General features: G+C 40.0%; 1 protein-coding gene and 1 long non-coding RNA gene across 2 annotated transcripts; both read right to left on the bottom strand.

Moving 5' to 3' along the window:
* Nucleotides 1–1,153: 1,153 nt before the first annotated feature.
* Nucleotides 1,154–17,341, bottom strand: LOC119628647 (uncharacterized). The gene is made up of 2 exons (XR_005244806.1): nt 17,127–17,341; nt 1,154–1,223 (listed from the first exon to the last, which is right to left on the bottom strand). It is a non-coding gene; the product is annotated as an uncharacterized LOC119628647 (long non-coding RNA).
* Nucleotides 17,342–18,115: 774 nt separating this feature from the next.
* LOC119628945 (uncharacterized) lies at nt 18,116–20,883 on the bottom strand. Its single transcript, XM_038013075.2, has 2 exons — nt 20,738–20,883; nt 18,116–20,302 (listed from the first exon to the last, which is right to left on the bottom strand). The coding sequence occupies exon 2, from the start codon at nt 20,285–20,287 to the stop codon at nt 18,284–18,286; it is 2,004 nt and encodes a 667-aa protein (XP_037869003.1). The 5' UTR covers nt 20,288–20,302; nt 20,738–20,883; the 3' UTR covers nt 18,116–18,283.
* Nucleotides 20,884–20,897: the final 14 nt, after the last annotated feature.

A 20,897-nucleotide genomic window follows, 5' to 3' on the forward strand; every position in this document is an offset into this window, starting at 1 on the left:
ATAATAATATATGTTTGACTACCTTCGTTACAATGTAACATTCAATTAAACAATGTTCATCAAAATTTTAAAATTAAAGTATTGGGTCTTCGCTTATACAATCGACAGATGGCGTTATACTTGGCTACCACGTTACGACTACAATTTCTAGAACACATATTTTTTTTACATTTGAAAGCATCATTGTTATATCCTTTTTTATATCTGAACAATTTCATTAAACTTCATTGATAAACTCATTGTTTGCTTTCTATAGAACTTAAAAAAAAAAGTACTAACTCTGATTTTTATTAAATTCCAACAATTTCTAGTTCTAAAATAGGAAAGACCATAATTTGATGTAATTAAAACAGATAACTCGTTCTGTTTTTTGAATATGAGAACAAAGTAACACTTTCTTAGAAGTGCAAACGTAAATTGCACCAATTCGTACACTTTATTTCTCTGCGATTGTCTAAGTACAAAAGCATAAAATTGTCTTAGGTTCATAGTTACATACAGCGGCAGCGTCTCAGCGAAAGTAAGAGAGTGACGTTCGCCGCCATTAGTCAGGCTGTCACCCCTTGTCAAAGGCCTGAACTCGCCCTCTCAACGCGTCGACCTTACGCCAATACTGTTGCTAAACACTTGTGCTGACTGACAGCGTGTGACGTTATTAAAATGTTACCCAGCGTACTTGTTAGTTGAAGCTTAAAACGCCGTGGATAGAATGAAATACAGACCTATTGAATATTATTATATAAAAATTTCCCTTTATTTTTTTTTATTTTTTTTATATTGCTTAGATGGGTGGACGAGCTCGCAGCCCACCTGGTGTTAAGTAGTTACTGGAGCCCATAGACATACACAACGTAAATGCGCCACCCACCTTGAGGTATAAGTTTTAAGTTCTCACGTATAGTTTCTGAAGATTGTGGGACTAAATTCGTAGTAATCTCGGTAACTGAAAGTTGAATCAAGAGCGTGTTAAATGACGATTTAGTTGGATGTTAATGGAATATATTTAACCTATTATTATTGTTATAAAGATTTCTTGGCATTACTTTAACTAATATATCCTAAAATCCATCTAATTATGATTTACTCGTTTATTTTAAAATGTAACACATTATATTTCTGGACATCTTGGTAATGATAAATAAAACCACATATATTTTATTAATGAAAGTTTATTTAAACTGATTGACGCTCCTTTCTGCAATATTTTCCTTCGCAAGGCATACCTGCAAAGAAAATATAAAATTAGTTAATAAAAAAAAACTTTGTCAAATGAACTCCCAGTTCCTGTTTTATGTTATAGCCCATTGATTGATCTCGAGGTGTAAAGTCGAATATCAATTGTATGTAAGCATTTTAGTTTTTTGTAAGCATAGATGGGCCGGATGAGTCAAAGTCACCCTGATAAGCAACGCAATTTTTTTTCTACCTTTGCTGATAAGCCTTGAAAGGCTATTTTTCATCTTCGCCCTAACGCTTAGGTGAGCTCACGGGGCTCAAACCGGGAGTGTTGCTAACACTAGCCTTAGCAAGAGCAGTGCTTCGTAGAATCTACCACCGGATCGGAAACGCGACCCACTGTGAGAAGATCCGGCGAGAAACTCAGTGGCCTGTGTCAGTGCGATCAAATAATGGGCTGCCTTCAAACTACCGCTTTGTGCTAGAAATATCGTAAATTTTTTTTTTTTTTTTTTCCCTACCTATGCTGATAGCCTTGAGAGGCTATTTCAGCTTCGCCCTAACGTTAGTAGGTGAGCTCGCGGGGCTCAACCGGAGAGTTGCTAACACTGACCCTAGCAAGAGCAGTGCTTCGCAGAATCTACCACCGGATCGGAAACGCGACCCACTGAGAAGATCCGGCGAGAAACTCAGTGGGCTGTGTCTATGGGTTAGTTCGCTCGTCGAGCCCTTCGTCGCAAGCGACGGGTTCGACGAGGACGGTGACCGGTGCTTGTGGTGCCTAAAAGCACCGTTAATGGATCAGGAGGATCCGTAATGACGTGCTTTGGGCGACGTCGACGGTTTACCATTCGGTCTACTGGGTCGGGTATGTAATTTCCAGCGGCTACGATGAGAGGGTTCTCATGTCGTGCCGCCTTCTCAAAATGGCGCAGTGATGCCGACTGTAGATACTTACTAAGAGAGTCGAGCTCCAGGTCATCGTGGAGATCCACATTCCTAAGGAACCATGGCGCTCCGACGGCTATCCTGCAGAATCGTGATTGAATAACCTGAAGGGATTTCAAGTGGGTGCGGGCTGAGTGAGCGAACACTACGCTTGCATACGTCATGACGGGGCGTATACAAGTTTTGTAGAGAGTTACCTTATTGCGGAGGGACAGTTTGCTTCGACTACAAAGCATTGGATAGAGTCGTCCTAGAATAAACGCGGCGCGGTCGCGTACCGTTTTTATATGGGGACGGAATGTCATCCCTCTGTCGAGGGTGACGCCTAGATATTTGACCTTCGAGACCCACGGTATGGGCTGGCCAAAGAGAGTGATGGGACTAACGGCGGAGGTGTTTGCGCGCCTACTACGGAGTGGGATGCTCGAAGTGATATTCGGAGGGCGACCCCTTTTGAAGAGCACCGCTGCGCTTTTCGTGGGGTTGATGTCTATTCGCCACTTCCGGAACCACTGTCCCATGGTGGCTACTGCGATCTGGAGTCGCCGATGAAGCAGCGACATCTTCCTACACGAGTAGTAGATAGCCGTGTCGTCGGCGAAGAGCGCTAGATGGGTCTCCGGAGACCGGGGTATATCATTGATATACAAACTAAATAATAACGGGGAGAGCGCGGAGCCTTGCGGGACTCCGGCAGTCAGTTGACGGGGACGAGAACGAGTTCCCTCTACTCGATATCGAAACGAACGGTTCGACAAGAAGTCTCGTATGATGAGCACGAGTCTGTCTGGCACTCCCATGTTGTACAGTTTGTAGATCAAACCGTTGTGCCAGACTTTGTCGAACGCCTTCGCGATGTCGAAGAAGAGGGCGCCGGTCGGGATTTGCTTACGCCTATTTAGTCCTATCAGAATGTGCTCCGTGAGGCGGTGCACTTGTTGTACGCACGAGTGTTTTGAGCGGAATCCGAACTGTTCGTCTATGAGAATTTTGTTCGCGGTAACAAAATCCCAGAGGCGTTTCCTAAGGAGACGTTCGTAAATTTTTCCTATCGTCGAGAGGAGACTAATCGGACGGTAACTAGAAGTTTCGTTTCTCGGTTTGCCCGGCTTATGTATACCGATAACGTCCGCTTCTTTCCACACCGCGGGAAAGATGCAGTGCGTCATAGCGGCATTTAAAATTGTAGCCAACATTGCTATCAGTTGGACTGGCAAAAATTTTAGCGCGCGGTTGTGGATGCCGTCGGAGCCTGGTGCCTTCCTAGGTTGGAGGTTGTGGATCGCGTCTCTAACTTCGTCCGTGGTAATGGGGGGTAACGCGTCCGAGGGCGGCAGGGAAGCTCTGCGCTCGACCTCCCTGTCGACTAACTCGGTGTGTTCGGGGTCCGCGTGTTGAGTGCTGGTGGTGCACTGCTCTTGCAGTGCATCGGCCAACAGCTCAGCCTTGTCATCGTCATCGAATGCCGGTGGTTGGCCTGAAGGGCGTAAGAGGGGAGGCATAGTAGCGGTAGTTTCGGATTTGAGAGTCCTAGCTAGTCGCCAGTATGCTTGGTGGGAGGGCGCGAGTTGTTCTAAATAACTATGCCAATTATCGTTACGCGCGTCGCTTAAGCGGGAGTGGACTTCGCGTTGTAGACGACGCATCTGAATCCGGTTTGCATGCGTGGGAAGACGATCGTAGGCCCGGATTGCCGCGTTCCTAATTCTTAAGAGATTCCTAAGATCGGGGGACAGTCTGATGCGGTGGAAGCTGTCCTCCACATCGACTTCTTTAGAAGATCTAATGATCGCGGAAGAGATGTGATCGGTAATAATGTTTATGGATTCGACGGTGTCCTCGGGGGATGGATTCGAATCCGGGCCGTAAGGGAGGATTGGCGGAGCGGCGTCGGCTAGGCACGTGCCCAGCTTATTCCAATCCACCATGGTCCTCGTAACAGTGACTGGGTTGTGAGGGCGACCGAGCTGCATAACGACAGGTCGGTGGTCTGAGTCGAGCTCTGACATTGTTTCGATGGAACGCAAGCGCAGAGTTACGTTCCTAAGCAATGCCAGGTCTATAGTGCTCGGACGGAGCGCGATGTTATACGGATAACATGTTGGAGTTGGGGGACCGACTATTTCAAAGGTGAGGTCGTCTATAAACGCGTCGAGACGCCTACCGTTAACGTTTGTACGATGGCAGTTCCACCTAGTGTGGTGGCAATTTAAATCGCCTGCCAGGATGACAGAGTCTCCCATGCCGAACAGTGACTCGATGTCACTGCTCAGAAGGGGCTTGTCCGGGGGGAGATAAACGGATGCGATGACGATCGGCTGGTGTCCCGTCAGCGAGATGCGGCACACTGACGCCTCGATATGTGAGAGCGAGGGAGTATCGAGAGGGACAACGTGCAGGGCCCGCCTATAGTAAATGGCAGTCCCGCCTTTGGAGGCGGTGAGTCTGTCATTCCTAACCATGACGTAATTCGCGACTTTCGGGTCGCGACGCGAGGGCTTCAGACAGGTTTCCTGCACTAATAGAATATCTACAAGATTATCGCGGAGGAATTCAAAAATTTGATCGCGTTGCCGCGCGAGTCCGTTAGCATTATAGAATGCTAACGTAAGGGAATACGGTTTTTCTCTACCTTTTTGCGCCATTGGTTACCGGTAAAGATTTTATAACGTACGCGACACGGACTCGTAGACGTCCATGTGATCGAAAGCGGCCGCGAGCCGCTGTTCGGGGGTTACCGACCTACGTATCGCGTCTGCGAACGATCGCAGACGGTCGAAGTTGACCGCGGTGACGAAGTCACGCACGAGCGCGAAGTCGTTGACGGCAGAGGGTTGCGGGGGACGGAACGCGGGCGCGGGGCGAGGTGCGAGCAGGGGCTGGGGCGCGGGGCGTGTCACGAGCGGGGGCGGGGGTGCGGTTTCCGTTCCCGCCTTCGTATACGGCAGCGGCTTTTTCCACGCCGAGACCGTGGGAACTGCAGCCGGCACGAAGGCGGGTTTCGGCACTGAAGGTGCCGAAGTCTTTGGGCCGACGGTTCGCGGAGCTGGGTGGGTTGGACGTTTTCGCGGAGCCCTGGGACATCCACGGTAGTTCGCGGGGTGCCCTTGCTTAAGGCATAGGACACAGCTGGGAGGTTCGGTCGCGGTTTCTCTATCTCTAACGCAATCTAACGTAGCGTGATCGCCGAGGCATTTCACGCAGCGGGGGCGCGCGTGGCAATTACGCGCCGAGTGGCCATAGAGTTGGCACCTGTAGCACTGCCCGGGAGTGCCACGCTTATGGGGGGCTTCGATCGAGATCCCGGATAGGCCGCAAATTGTCGTGAGACATGCGATCTTCTTTTTGGCCTCCGGGGTGGGTTCTAACGCCACGAGTATCATATTATAGGGCTGTTTGCCCCGCCCGCTGTGCATCCGGTGTACACTAACTATCGGGAGGGCCTGAGCGGTCAGATCCTCCTTAATGTAGTCTATTTCTAGCTCCTTAGGGACTCCGCGTATTACTACGCGGAGCTCGCGGTCCTCCTGAAGAGCATAGGTGTGGAAACCTATGTTCTCCTTTCGGAGGTATGCTGAGAGGGCCCTATGGTCGCCCGGCGTTGCGACCTTGATCTGAATCCCATGCGCGACGTTACGCGCATGGGTGTAGTTAATTTTATTTGCCTGAAGGGCCTGGGACACACGATTCCACGCTGTCTTCTCTTGAAGTATCAGCGGGGGCGGGGCAGCTACTTTGGGAGCGGGCGCGGGCTTGGGACGCGGCGGTGGGGTTACGCGGCGCGCGGAGTCCGACTCCGGTGTAACTACTACTTTCGGTCGAGAGGCGGACGCGGATTTCGTCTGTTTTGTCGTGGAGTTCCGGGACTCCACGGCGCGAGTACGCTTCTTTCCACGTGTCACTGTTTGGAAACCATCCGAGGTTCCGGGCTGAGGGCTGGACGCGGATTCAAAGTCCATCTCCGATTCCGTATCGGAGCCTGAACTTGAGACTACGGAGGTCGCGACGGACGATACGAGCGATGACGTAATCGACGCGGGCGCGGGGGTGGGGGTAGCGCTAGGCGCTTCGTGAGTCGCATCGTCGGAACGTGCGCTCGAACTTAACGCGGCGGCGGGGGGCGCGCGGCGTGCCTCCGAGGCACGGTTGAAATACGCGGCGACGGACGCGGGGGGGGAGGGATTGCCACGAGAGGCCCTAAATGCTAAATATTCGGCCCTAATTGTCGGGTACCTATCCCGGAGGAACCCGACAAGATCACTGTCACAAACACTTGCACTTTCTTCCATGTTTCTTCTTGCTTCTTGCCCGGGGGGGGCGGCCCCGGGACTTTTGTTGAACTCGCCGAAAGGCGAGGCCCCGGATAGGATTTGTAACCCCCCTGTGCTGCAGGACAGCAAGGAGCAGGGGGGGGGAATGCCTATGCCGTGAAAACGGCAATCGGCGGGGAAAAGGAAAGGAACCCGCTCGGGCTGTATAGTGCTACAGCAGGCAGAATCGCGAGCGGGGGTCTAGTCTTGAAAAAGACTGTTGTTTTGGGAAAGGTTAGGAAATCGCTAGCCTGTGAGTGCCACAGGAAGCCTGATCGTAGCGATTGGTTTTGCCTTGAAAAAGGCAGTTGGTAAAGGGTGGGTTCGCGGTTACAACACTTTAGCGCACAAAAATGGACTCCGAGACGCAGATCGCAAGCAACCAACGGATCGGAACGTCCGCACTACCGAATTGTAAGCACGATGTATTCACGGTCACTACACTGTCGAGCACAACTGTGAGTTCAGAGACGCAGCTCGCAAGCGGGCCACGGATCGGAAAGCACGTCCGCGCACGACCGAGTCGTGAGCGAGAATGATATCGTAAAGCAATACGGTGGTACAATGTCGTCTGTGCCTACAAAATTGCTTACATCCAAAACGGATGTGTTAACGTTAATAAGTTACGTATTATTCAGTGAAAAACGTTAAACAACGAATTAAAATAATGAAGCACTTTAATGAGTTTTCTTGAGCGAACAAAAAAGCTGTAAAACTACGCGAAACTTCGAGTTCAACTTTTGTTTTGTTTGCCCCTTCCGGCCAGAGACGACTTTTGTCGGGAATCTTGTCTACTCGATACTTTCATTAATTAAATTAGTTTTTAACCTAAATAAAACACAGTGGCTTCCAGTTTTAAATAAAATACAAAACGTATTTTATATTTGAATATTATTTTATATACTTTAAAGCAATATAAATCTTTTCGTACATTGTCTACAGAGTATGGAATTATGCCAAGAGCAAAATCAACATTTTAGTATTATTATAAATATCTAAACATATAACCAAATTGTAGAATCCGGTATAAACATAATTATGTACAGCAAATGAAAATACTAAGCATTTGGAGGAGGAGGGATCTGTACTAAAAAGAGTAGTAGATTAAAATTTAAATAATTACAAATGGTTCTGTTTGTCTATTTTGCGAACATCTACTACATGATTTCAACGTAATTATTGGAACGAAGTTCCTTATGGGACGATGCGGAGGGGTACCCTAACCGGAAAAAAACGTCCGTAACGTAAGATTTTTATTAGTTATGCACACAGTGTACGACTTAACTTTGTAATAGCGTACAAAAAATAACATATTTTTATTATATATTTTTTATAAATCATTGTGAATAAAATAAAGTTGATAACTTTGTAAAGTAGTTTTTATTTTATTTTTATCAATAAAAAAATCATAATAAAAATGTATACCCGAATAATTATTTTCTTTATACGTCTAACAGAACTTAAAATGAATATTTTTATAATAAAGAACTTTGTTCCTATCCGGTGTCCCACGACACCATACAACTTTTATGTATAAGAATAGTTTGACCCCTAAAAGAGAACAAAGGTAGAAGTTACAAGCTACGTTGTAATTAACTATTATCAAAATACAGTGGCGAATAATGTATGGAATTTGTATGGAGTTGAAATGTTTGCCTACGTTTGCCGTTAGGGGCACTGTTCCAACTGCATACTAATTTTGAGTTAACTTTAACGCTATCGAGGACGTTAAAAAACTCATACTAAACACACCAATCCCTAAAAATGAGTACCAGCGTACGACTTATGTAAAGAGAACATCAGACCTAGTATACATCATCAATCTGAGACGCGTAGAAGCTTCAATTGTATTGTTTAAATGAATTGTTTGAACTTGCCGGTTTTTAAGCATTTTTTTGCTAATAATATAGACGGTATCTACCTGTTCTTGCACACAATACGCCCTATCATTAGTTAAAAGGCATGGAAATAGTCAGACCCGCTATTAATCGGAAAACACGAGTCTTGTAATAATTGCCGTAAGGAGACAAGCAAATATTCCATATCACGGTAAGTGATTACTATTGCTCGTTGACATTAACAATGCCAAGAGCATAGCCGAGCCGGTAGATACTGCTAATTTTGGGGCAACTTTTATTTTTCTGGTACACATGATGTCTTATGTTGCCCTTGTTAACACGGCAACCGAGCCATTGGTTTGTGATCATGTCTGTGGTAATAACAAGGTAGGTAAAGTAGTAGTTGTGTCATCATCATCATCAGCCTTTATCTGCCCACTGCTGGACACAGGCCTTCCCCAATGCCTTCCACATAATGCGGTCCTCCGCCTTCCGCATCCAACGACTTCCCGCCGTGCGCACTAAGTCGTCAGTCCACCTGGTTGGAGGACGCCCCACGCTCCTTGTACCCATGCGTGGCCTCCATTCGAGGACTTTCCTTCCCCACCTGGCGTCGTTGGCTCGACAGATGTGACCGGCCCATTGCCATTTCAGCCTGCTAGCTTTGAGAGCTATGTCGTCGACTTTGGTTCTCCGTCGAATTTCTTCGTTCCGGATTTTGTCCCTTAGAGAAATACCTAGCATAGCTCTCTCCATCGCCCGCTGTGCGACTCTTAACTTATGGGCTAGCCCTGCCGTCAGTGTCCAGGTTTCCGTGCCGTAGGTCATCGCGGGGAGAATGCAGTAGTTGGAGTTGAATGGAGTAGTTGTGTAATATAGTCAAACTTATTAACTACAACAGAATAGGTACCAGAATCACCTTAAGGCAAAAGTAGTTTGTGCGAAAAACAATACGTTGTTATTGTAAAGCGCGTACAATAATAATTATTGAAAGAACCAGGTTACCGAAGGCTCTGGTGCGTCGCTCAAACAATGCTAACTTCCATTTAGCTGTCAGTCAAAAACAATTTGGAATTTGGTGCGCGTGGAGGGTCGGACAGGGGCGGTGGAAAACGTTTATTTATTTCTATGGAGCTGTAGTAAATGTGCTAGTTTTTTTTGTTTTGTTTAATTTTGAGTAGATCACAATGATGAAAAAGATCCTAATATCAAATTGATTTGTAATTCTTTTACGTGTTATAAATTAAGAAATAAAAATTTTAAATATCATGTTTTTTTTTTGAAATATAAAAAAAAACATACTATACCTATACTTGTCAAGATTTTCTCAAATTGAGACAGTTTAAGTATACATACAAGCATCGCTACTTTTAATTGATCTCAAGCTTTGATATGCTTATTAAAATTAATTGACACACCTAAACAAAAGCTTGCGATTAATGAAAAGTATATAGAAATGGCAACTCTATATAAATCACAATTGTTCTTCCACGTTACAGAAACGGGCCGGTTGCCGCGCCATCCATCATTTCCTCCATCCACTCGCCGGGTTAAGCGCATAAGTGACATTGACGCCGATCCCAACCAATCTAAGATGAACCTTCTAACACACTACATTTGAACCAAATGAATTATTGCTCCAAATAACGAGAGAGATCACTTTAATATGGACGTACCGTTCTTGGGCCGTCAAGTTACGTTACGTTACGTTTTGATTCGAACTGTGAGTGACAATCAGGCAGTTCTATTTAAAATTAAGAACACAATACACTAAAAGAATATTGTGTTCATTTATTCCTACACTAAATGCTCTATTAAATTAATAACAGTTCTTAGTGAGTTTTCGCATTGTATTATATAATTTTATCTTTCTCCACAGGCAGCATTATATATTTTTAACCCTTTAAATTGCTCTACAAAATACATTTAAGATATTTTATGATGAAAACAGCTCATGCAATAGTAAGATCTGTAAGTTTTTGAACTGCTTTTATTGGTTTCGTTGATATCTGTCGGAAAAAAACTCAATTTGTTTTATGTCCCACTTCTACTTAATTCTCAGGAGGCATATTATGTAATATAAGCCAAATACAATTGAGTTATTGGTATGATGAAACTTTGCAGCCAATAATTCGCATATCTCTGCTAAAGTCTTAAATATTTAGTTCATTAGGTATATGTAAATTAATTAACACTACATTATTGTGCCTTTGTCAATCTTCAATTAAAAAACCGAATTCATCGATCATGTTTCTCAAAGAGTTATCGAAATAATAGGAAATAGGTAACTAGGAGCAAATCACGCGCGGTCATCCGGTTCTAATTTAGAATTCCCTGTGTTATGGGTATCAGATACTGACAAACACTAAGCAATAAAAAATAAACACACACTTACATATTAAATACATGCATACATATATAGATAATAAGCACACAGACAAAGAGCAAACAAACCTGTTCATCACACAAAGTTTGCCCGATATAGGAATCAAACCCACGATCCTCGACGCAACATTCAGGTGCGCTAACTACATCACCGAGCCCATAGACAAAACGAAGTAACTGCATATTTTAAGTATAATTTTTATAAGTGACTTGCAAATCAGACGAGCTTTTTTGAAACGATTAGTATGAATATTTATTGTTGACGAAGTATTTATAAGCCATAATTATCCTTAAGAACCCTCATACAGCGTGGATATTGGTTAATGTTCAACATGAAATTTATTTAATGATCCATTCATCGGAAGCGTTCTGCGATATTTTTCCAAGATAAAATGCAGTGCCTCTGAGACCGCAAATTGAGTTATTATGAATTTTGTAAAGGCGTTAAAATACAAAATTATAATAACGGCCATTAAACAGTGGCGAAGTGAGCAACCCACAATATTTTGGTGTTTAAATTAGCAGATATCATAAGGGATATCAGAGAAAAATTTTATATTTGCTGAAATATTTTTTGTTCATGGAAATTAATACCAATTTTGTAAAGATATTGTTATGACTGTTTTGGTTGGCAAGAGAGTGTTAACTATGAATGTGAGAGGCTATAATAGAGGAAGAGGTATACCTAAGAAGAAATGGATGGATTGCGTGAAAGACGATATATGTAAGAGGGGAGTGAGCGAAGAAATGGTATATGATAGAGGAGTATGGAAGAAGAAAACATGTTGCGCCGACCCCAGGTAGCCGAGAGAAGGCCAGGAGAATGATGATTATTATGACTGTTTTCAGAAGCTAAATTATAATAATAATTATTTTGATTCGAACATTTATTTTATCTCCTTTTTTCAGTATTGTAAGGACTAGTTGTACTATCAACATAAAACATAATAATAGGGGTTAAAGTATGAAATTGCCGTTCTATTGCTATACGTACCTACGTATCTACGCTATCTATACGTACTTAAAATTGACATAGAACCTTCATGGCTTGAGATTTTTGAGTGAAACTTTTTTCAAATGATACCTATGAGGTTCTTCTTTTAAAAAATGTGCAATATTTGATTATCGACTTTCCACAGTGTGAGTGAATTGTATATTGATTGGATGGCTGTGTGATTAAGTACCACAACTTTGCCAATTTCTGCCCCGAAACTGTCATGCATTCAGACTTTAAAGGCGGTGAAACCTTTCACACCACTGAGCCCGGTCTACGGCTCTCCTCATCCACTTCTTGCCGGCCACCGTTCGAAGGTCATCGCACCACCTAGCCAGGGGGCGTCCCACGTTACGTCTTCCGCTGCGCGGTCTCCACTGGACTACTGTGGGCTGTTGATGATGATGATGATGATGATGAAGCCTTTATGCTGTACAGTTTAGACTTAGTCCTCATGTTTTAATATGGATGGCAGCTTTCATATTGACTTGTCTTTGAGTTACGGTAACCGCTTTTAGGTAGACTGTGACGTCATTGACCAGATATAGCATTAAAAAAACATTATGAAATTAAAAATACCTTAAGCTTGAACTATTGCAAAGCTTAAGGATTTACTAAATACTTTTTAATTTTTATTTTAATAATTTTATCGCGATTGCGGTATTTATAGAATGACCTTCATGGCTTTAAAACAGTCACCGCGGAAAGCTCTTTAAAGGAACAAACCAAAAAATGAATGCAAAAATTTTAATCGAAGGTTTCCCTCCGGCATTGATCAGACGATCTGCGTTCGAACGTCGTCAGTGGAGCGTTGTTGATAAATGATCAGTCAGACCGGGACAATGCGCTCTGCAGATTCTTTTGTTGATCCACCCGCTTTTTGTACGGACACTGATGTTTCTGTAACGTGATGTGTCCGCGACGTGGCCCCTTGCATATTTTTTTTTCGTGTGATTTTTGGTAACGGCTCGAGGTGTGTGATACATTTTGTCCAATATAAAGAGATTAGTACATAATAAACGTGACCTAAGAAATCGAAGAAGGCGTCCGCTGATGCCGATAAATGAGCAACCGGCTTCAATGCAACTGTAATTCATGAATAATATATTGTGTAAATACTGATTGTATTGTAATTGTCTAAAAGAGCACCACCCCATTTTTCTGTGGGAGTTTGCGTTACAGGTACACATTCATATAGCATTATGATGCAATCGCATTTAATGTGATTGCCATTTTATCTCTTCATCAATCCTGCTGGAAAACACTCGCGAGTTGCGGCTTAAAGGGTGAGCCTCAAGTTCTAAGATGAGAGACGACACTCACCATCACTGATTACCAGATGGACCCTGAGATATTAGGCCAATTCAAAGCTATAAAAATGGCTGATTCAAACTAGAACGTGCGACTGCGTCAGAAACAGGCACCTACTTATGAGGTGTCACCGTACATCCTACCTCTATAGACGTAGTGGTAATAGTAAATCTCATACCCGATCCAGTAGACCGAATGGTAAACAGTCGATGTCACCCAAAACACGTCATTACGGATCCTCCCGATCCATTAACGGTGCTTTTAGGTACCACAAGCACCGGTCGCCGTCCTCGTCGAACCCATCGCTAGCGACGAACGGCTCGACGAGCGAATTCACCCATAGACACAGCCCACTGAGTTTCTCGCCGGATCTTCTCAGTGGGTCGCGTTTCCGATGCGGTGGTAGATTTTGCGAAGCACTGTTCTCGCTAGGGTCAGTGTTAGCATCACTCCGATTTGAGCCCCGTGAGCTCATCTACTAGCTAAGGTTACGCTGAAATAGCCTCCCAAGGCTATCAGCTTAGGTAGGAAAAAAAAAAGGTAAATTGGGGAGGCTGGATTCACATACCACCCATATTTTGTATTTCGAATGGTCGAACAAATAATTGTGATACACCACAGTGTAGGTACTATACATTGTGTATCATAATTAAACTTTTATTTATTGTTTAGATCTCTAATAGACGTTTTATTTTAATTTAACTACGTTGCCTTCAGACCACTTTACGATTACTAAAAATTCGAAGACACAGTACCTATAACTTATTCTATTTCTGTTCTTACCTAAAATGATCAACGTAACGCGATGCATCAAAAGCAAGTTTATCTTAAAAGCGTAATAAATAATTTCTTCTCCCCGTCGCACTAATTGCTGTATACGTTACAATTATGTTGTAATTTATGTACTTTGATAACGCTACTTTGATTACTCGTGTGATCAAAGCATGAAATTGTACATGTGTCGGTTCTGTTTTTGTATTAGTTTCATAACTATTTGAGGTAAATTTGAATGTACGTAATGACCTGCCTTAAAATTAATTAATAAACGGAAAATTTAAACGATATGTTACTGAATTAATTATTTGAATTATTTACTAGTGAAAACGAGGCAGTCTTCGTTGTGAGTGTCGCTAAGTGCTTCAAAATATTCATTTGCACATAGAATTCGCGGCTTGAAGTAGAAAGAGCCACACGAGGGGAACAATGCGATAAATACACGAAGCAAATAAAACTCCTAACTATAGTCATCTTAGGCATGTCAACAATTGTGAAATGCAATTTTAAGCTTTATTGCCAATGAGAAGGTGCAAAAGTCATTTAAAATCCAGATTAGTCAGCGCCTTAAGCGGTTTCTCTCGTAAGTTTCTCGCAGTAAGTACCATCGCTCATGTTGAGATATTAGATCAAAGTTTTACAACCATTCGAATATTGACTATCCCGCTGCAGCGTAATTGTATATTTTTTTATTGCTTAGTTGAGTGGACGAGCTCACAGCCCACCTGGTTGTTAATGGTTAGTGGTTACTGCAGCCTATAGACATCTACAACGTAAATGCGCCACCCACCTTGAGATATAAGTTCTAAGGTCTCAGTATAGTTACAACGGCTACCCCACCCTTCAAACCGAAACGCATTACTGATTCACAGCAGAAACAGGCGTTACCTACCCATGTGGACTCACAAGAGGTCCTACCACCAGTCAAAATCCAGTATCGAATTACATTATCAATTATAATGCAATTGAACTACTTCATGTCAAATAGGTGTAAACCTCGATATTCTGTTGTTTGTCGGATTCAAACACCCTTCAACATCAGCTGATGATGAATTCATCTGCCAATAGATTTAGACCTATTTTGTTTCAATTAATTGAATTAATTAAATGAATGTATCGTGCATGGCATGCTTTATTCTGGAATCAGTATTCCCGAGATTAAAGCGGCACTTGACGTTCATATGCCAAGGGCGTAAAAATTCGAATTGACAATATTAACTTAGTCACAATAAATTTCCAATAATTTAAGGCCAACTTCTGTGGTCCACATATTATAAATACATAATATAAAAAACAAATTAATTCAACTCGTCAATTTAATGCTTATTAAGTCTGTAAAGGCAAGACTACATGACAACGATGAATATGGCATAAAATATAAAATCGCACTGCGTTGCGCTTTCAAAACTCGATAGAAATGCTTGAACAGAAAGAAACTGTTTCTTTACAAAAGAGTGGATATTAACAAAAATAGAATAGGATTTTAAACTTTAGATACCTTATTGTATAAGACATGTCAACACAATGAAAGAGAACGGCGCCTCTTATTAATAGTACTAAGTCGTAATGTCGTGAGGCCTTGTCGCATCGAGGTGATATCGCTGTACCACCTTGTACAGATGTGGCCAAGCCCTAAGATAAATGCATTAGTCGATATAAATCCAAATACTATGGAATTCAAATATCCATTAGAAGGTTTCTTTTGATACAATTTCAATGAGCACACAGGTTCCTTCGAAGCTCGATTAATTAGGTTTACCATTCAACGATTCAATGTATGAACGGACAACGTTACGTGTACAGTCGACGATTCATACGTTCAAATAAATTAGTCATTAATTTTAAGCTGTTAACGGCTATGCTTTGTTTTAGTAGTAGCAAGCGTTGTTTGGTTTTATTAGGGTGTTTTCAAAGTTTTATATTATGAGGATATAATTACTGATAACTAGAAGTGTGACGTTCGTGATTATTACAGGTATCTAATTTGGTTTTTTTATAAATGACCTGTTGAGAAAAAAAAAAGTTTTTAGTTTTCCTTACTTATTATAGGGTATCAATCACCCTATTATAAGTATGCGCAGAATAAAGGTGGTTTTTTTTGTGTACCCAATGCATGAGCTTTTCTCGTCCATTACCTATTACCTACAACAATACTTCTGAACTATGAAAAGCCTAACATTCTCAAATCAAAAATTTTCAAGTCTCGTCAAAAAATCACAAATATCATTTTGATTAGGGTATTTCTTTTCTATTCAACACGAATCAATCTTAGCATTGGCAATCCGTTTGCAGTGTAGTCAAGTCACTTTCAAAGTAAAACGGTCAACGGTATCTTTAATTTCCTAAAGTTTATTTCCATGTTAGTTGTTCTGCATATCTATTAAAATGAGTTTAACTTTCTATAAATATCGCACGATTCAGTGGAAGCTATTCTTCGAAACAGTTTATAAATGTATTCTAATAATGTTTTCAAATTTTTACGATTTCACATTTTTACCAGAGAAAGCTATAAGCTACGTCATCCCAAGGTCAATCAAGGTCATCCCATCTTCTTTAGATCAAAATTTCTGTAAATATACGGATTATCTGTCTCTTTGTGCAATTTTACAAATAAGTGAATACCTAATATCAATTGTACTAGGTAAAGTTAATTTGATTCATTAATTTTCATAACAGCCTGTATGTAGAGCGTAGTCAATACACGTCATCTTTTATCTTAGATGAGTCATAAGAAACGTTTTGATTTGATTAATGATTTGTTAATGATGATGAGGTGTTTATATTATTGTTGTAGAAATATTGTATGTTCGTTGCAGTTCGGAAAGAACATTTAAAACAAAGTAACAAATCTATTTTTTTTAATACTGCGTTGTAGCAAAAAGTAATCATTTTAACATTACTAAGTACTCTTATTATACTATGAAATTTGTATTTATTATGTGAGAGCTTTTGTGGCGATCGATCGATATAATATGATCGATTTAACTTAAATTTACTTAGCTCAAAATTATAAAATTTACTTAAGTTGACAGAAAGATCCAATTTTATTATTATAATTATTTATTATTTATATTATTATTATTATAATTAGCAGGGCAAATAAATAATAAAAATATACGTAAATTCAACGCTACTTCAAAGTTACAAAGTTCTATCACAAACGCATTCCTTTAGTAGACGGACAATGTTAATACCTATATTTTCCTTCCTTCATAAATTACTTCAGAAAACAATGCTTCTTCTTCTACTCTGTATCTTCTAAATCTAGCACGGTAACTAAATCTCTTATAAAACCATTTAAAATGAAAAATAACAATACGAAACTGTGATTGTGTATATCAGTAATTTCTGTATCGCAGAAAATTATTTTTGGGATCAAAAAGTACTCACCTCGTCTATTTTATTAGAATGATGGTTGTTTTTTCAGTTATGTAATGATCTAATGAATATAATTGAGTTATTCAAAACATTATCGAAATATGATCAAATTTATACTATATCTCATCCGATATGCAGCAAAATTAAACAATATTATCTATCTAATATTAAACAAAATATGATCTGAACACAAGCAGCCATCTTGGTTGAATGGCCGCCGCGCGTGCGTATCAGTGACTTACCCTTTGCAAAGGGATGACAGTTTTTTGTCTCTTTCACCCACATGGGTTGTGCTATAGGTTGTCTTTTGTTTAGGATGCCTATTGTTATTCTCTATTGAAAAGGCAGAAGGGTCGACTTTTAAATGTAAGGGAGTTTTACGTGTGAACTAGTATGAAGTTAGTTACATTTCGAATTATGTTACATTTTGTTTATTTTTTGATAATTAATGATTTAATTATGGATGATTTAAGTATCAGACGAACTACGAAAAATATCATTCTTAATATGTATCGTGTTATAACGTTTATTATAAAAAATATATTTTTATACTTATCATTGTTATTATTAGCGTTTTATAAATATTGTTTAGAAGAATACAATTTGTTGCGGTCGGAAGTTAGACATCCTATTTCCTGTTAGTAAGCAACCGGCACCGTAAAATGGGGTCGATAGAAACATTTTTAGACTTTGAATCAGATTTTCACTATGCTTCCGACTTTAAATAAGAAACAATTTTTGTTGGAGTATGAGTTAATGTTGGTTATACATTAAATAAACAGTAAAAAGTATTTTTATACTTTATTTATTACATAAAAGACGAAAATATATGTGTTTTCTATTTGGACTGGATGTGGGTTCAATGGATACGCCATATGGGGTAAATAGAAAAAAATGCTAGGGCTGCTACTTTTTCGATAGTATATGTAGGTAAATAATCATATGTAGGTACTCACCACCTTAGGTAAGTTGCCTGATTTTTTGTAAAATGAAACTAAATATTTTGAGTACCTATTTATTATAAATTGCACTTAGAAGTTTAAATCACAGTCCTTAGAATTACTAGGAATCATAGAGTATGATAATAGTTATCCCTTATTTATTATTTTATCAGTCTTATTAATTTTAAATCACTTCTTCGAATGAGATTCTTATAATTTATTTTGTAGCTATATAATATCATCGTCCATCAAATCTTTGAGAATATCAGCATCTTTAGTGTAGTACGATGATCGTGGTGCAGGCACCATAGTACTTTTCGAACCGCTTGTGCTAGGTTGATTAGCAGTTTTAACAAAAGAATGTGGAGAAATTTGTCTCCATTCATTTAAATGAACTGATATCTTTCTGTCCGAAGTACTTGGAGAAATAATTTCGTCAGCAAGAATGTTTACTTTATTATTTGTACTAATTTTCTTTATTCTCGGTGTCAAATTCTCTTTACCTTCTGTACTCGTACTTGTAAAATTCTCGGCTATCACTATTTCATTTCCTTCATACAAAACGTAATCTCCAATAGTAATGGACATAGCCTCTATATCTTCATTAGATAAACAATCAATTTCAGTATATTGTATATTATTTAAAGAGTTAGCATCATCTGTTTTTTTCTGATACACAATTTCCTTTTTTTCTTCATTTTCTTTGCCTTTATTTCGTTTTGTTTTTTTTCCTTTACCCTTGCCTTTATAAACTTTTTTATCCATTTCATCATAATACGCCGTTTCTTCGTCATAAATCCTTTCTTCATTATTTATCTTTTTCGTCCTTTTGCCGATTCTCTTGGCTTTTTCCTTTACATTTTCTGATTCTTCCTCAGTTTTTCCATAATCTTCAGAAGAACCAACACTCCTTCCTGGTATAACTTCTAATTTTCTTTTTCTTTTTGGTTCGTTTATATTAGTTGTTCCATACCGCATCTCTTTGAGAATGTCTAATACTGATTTTTCAACTTCATTTTCTCCACTTTCTTTTACATCTAGTTCTTCCGGCAGTCTACTCAAAACCTGATTTGGATCAATAGGTTTGATTCCGGTCTTCCTAAAACCAGATATTATATTTTGTTTGGCATTTTCAGAGAGGTCTTCCATGAGTTTTTTTAATAGCTTTGGGAAACATCCTTTGGGCAGAGATGTTTGGGACTTGCCATCTGTTTTTTTCCATTTAACCAGAATGTTACGCCAGGCCATCTTCATTGGACGAAAGAATGCTACATCCAATGGCTGGGTTAAATGTGTGCTATTGGCTGGTAAAAAGATGAATGATATATCTTGCTCATGACATAATTTTATTACGTCTAAAGACAAGTGTGATGACAAATTGTCCCCAATAAGAACTTTTTTCCCTTCTTTGTTTCTAAAATAAGGCAAAACAATGGATTTTACCCAATCTTCGAATATATTGCCGTCGAACCATCCACTTTGAGACCGATTATATCTAGTTCCCGCTGGCCCATTCTCACACCACGTATCGTATAAATTTTGGGCCTTGTACACCACATAGGGTGGCAACAAATCCCCTTCAGCGGTAGCTGACATCATTATCGATATGGAGGACTTAGAATGGTTGACTACCCTTTCTGGGTACTTAGTACCACGTTTTGTTATAATTTTTTTCCGGCCAGGGTCATCGGTTAAATTCGTTTCGTCATAGTTTATTATATTCTGAGGCTCAACATTTTCTAAAGACAGTTTTAATTCTTCAAAATATTTTTTTAACGACATTGGCGAGACTGCTGCCCTATTATTTTTAATATTTTGACAGTTTCGTTGCGATATTTGGTCTTTATGCCTCCTAAGGAAGCTTCTTACAAAGTCTGGACCAGGCAAATTATTTTTAAATTTTAAGACTGTCCTTCCTACTTTATCAAGATAATACTTAACAAGGAATCGCAAGTCTAAAGAGTCCAATGGATAACCCCAGTCGGCACATATATTTATATATTTTATTATCGTTTCCTCAGTCTCCTCCGACAGGACAGTCTGACCCCCGTGCCTTTTCATAGTTCGAGTAGCGTGCCTATATAATACTGATTTGTCTATTTTAAATTTGTCAGCTATGAATTTTAGAGATTTATTGCCAGATCTATATGCTTCTACTGCTTCGGATATAAGACTTACATCATATTTATTATACCTTTTGCCCCTTGGATCTGCTTTATATATGCGCGGCATGTTGGATATGTTTACCTGTAAATAAGTAAAAAGTTGCCTGAGTTTATATATGTTTATTTAAACAAATGTCGAATATCTCAATTTAACAGGCACACAACATGAATTCATTATTATCACATCACATAAATATCATATAATAATATATGTATAATGAAAATTACACCATAAACTCAACTAGTCGCGACTTTTTGTTTAAGTTTATGTAAAAATTACTTTATCAACACACATCATACGCTTGTGTCAACCCTAACAACAGTTTTTCTATAGACCCCCTACTCGTTTCTATCCAAACATTCTCGTTTCTATCAACCCTATACTACGTTTCTATTGACCCCATATTACGTGTCTATTTCTCCCTTTGGCGTTTCTATTTACCCCAAACATTATAAAATTGTACACATACAAATATTTTCATAAATATCAATAAATTTAAATTATAATTGTACTTACCGATACACAAAATTTGTTCCTGATGAACCACAGAATAATAATATCAAACTTTTATCACTGAACACAACGTTTAACATATAAAGAATTAGTAACTTTTCTGGAGCACAAATTAACGTAGTTCGACCGACGACATTCAAACGTATTTTATTTTACCTTTGCC

The sequence above is a fragment of the Bombyx mori genome, chromosome 6 (assembly GCF_030269925.1).
Source record: "Bombyx mori chromosome 6, ASM3026992v2".
In the NCBI taxonomy this organism is placed as follows: domain Eukaryota; kingdom Metazoa; phylum Arthropoda; class Insecta; order Lepidoptera; family Bombycidae; genus Bombyx; species Bombyx mori.

Coding starts and splice junctions, on each gene's coding strand:
- LOC119628945 (XM_038013075.2), bottom strand. CDS start 20,287: ATGCCGCGCATATATAAAGCAGATCCAAGGGGCAAAAGGTATAATAAA.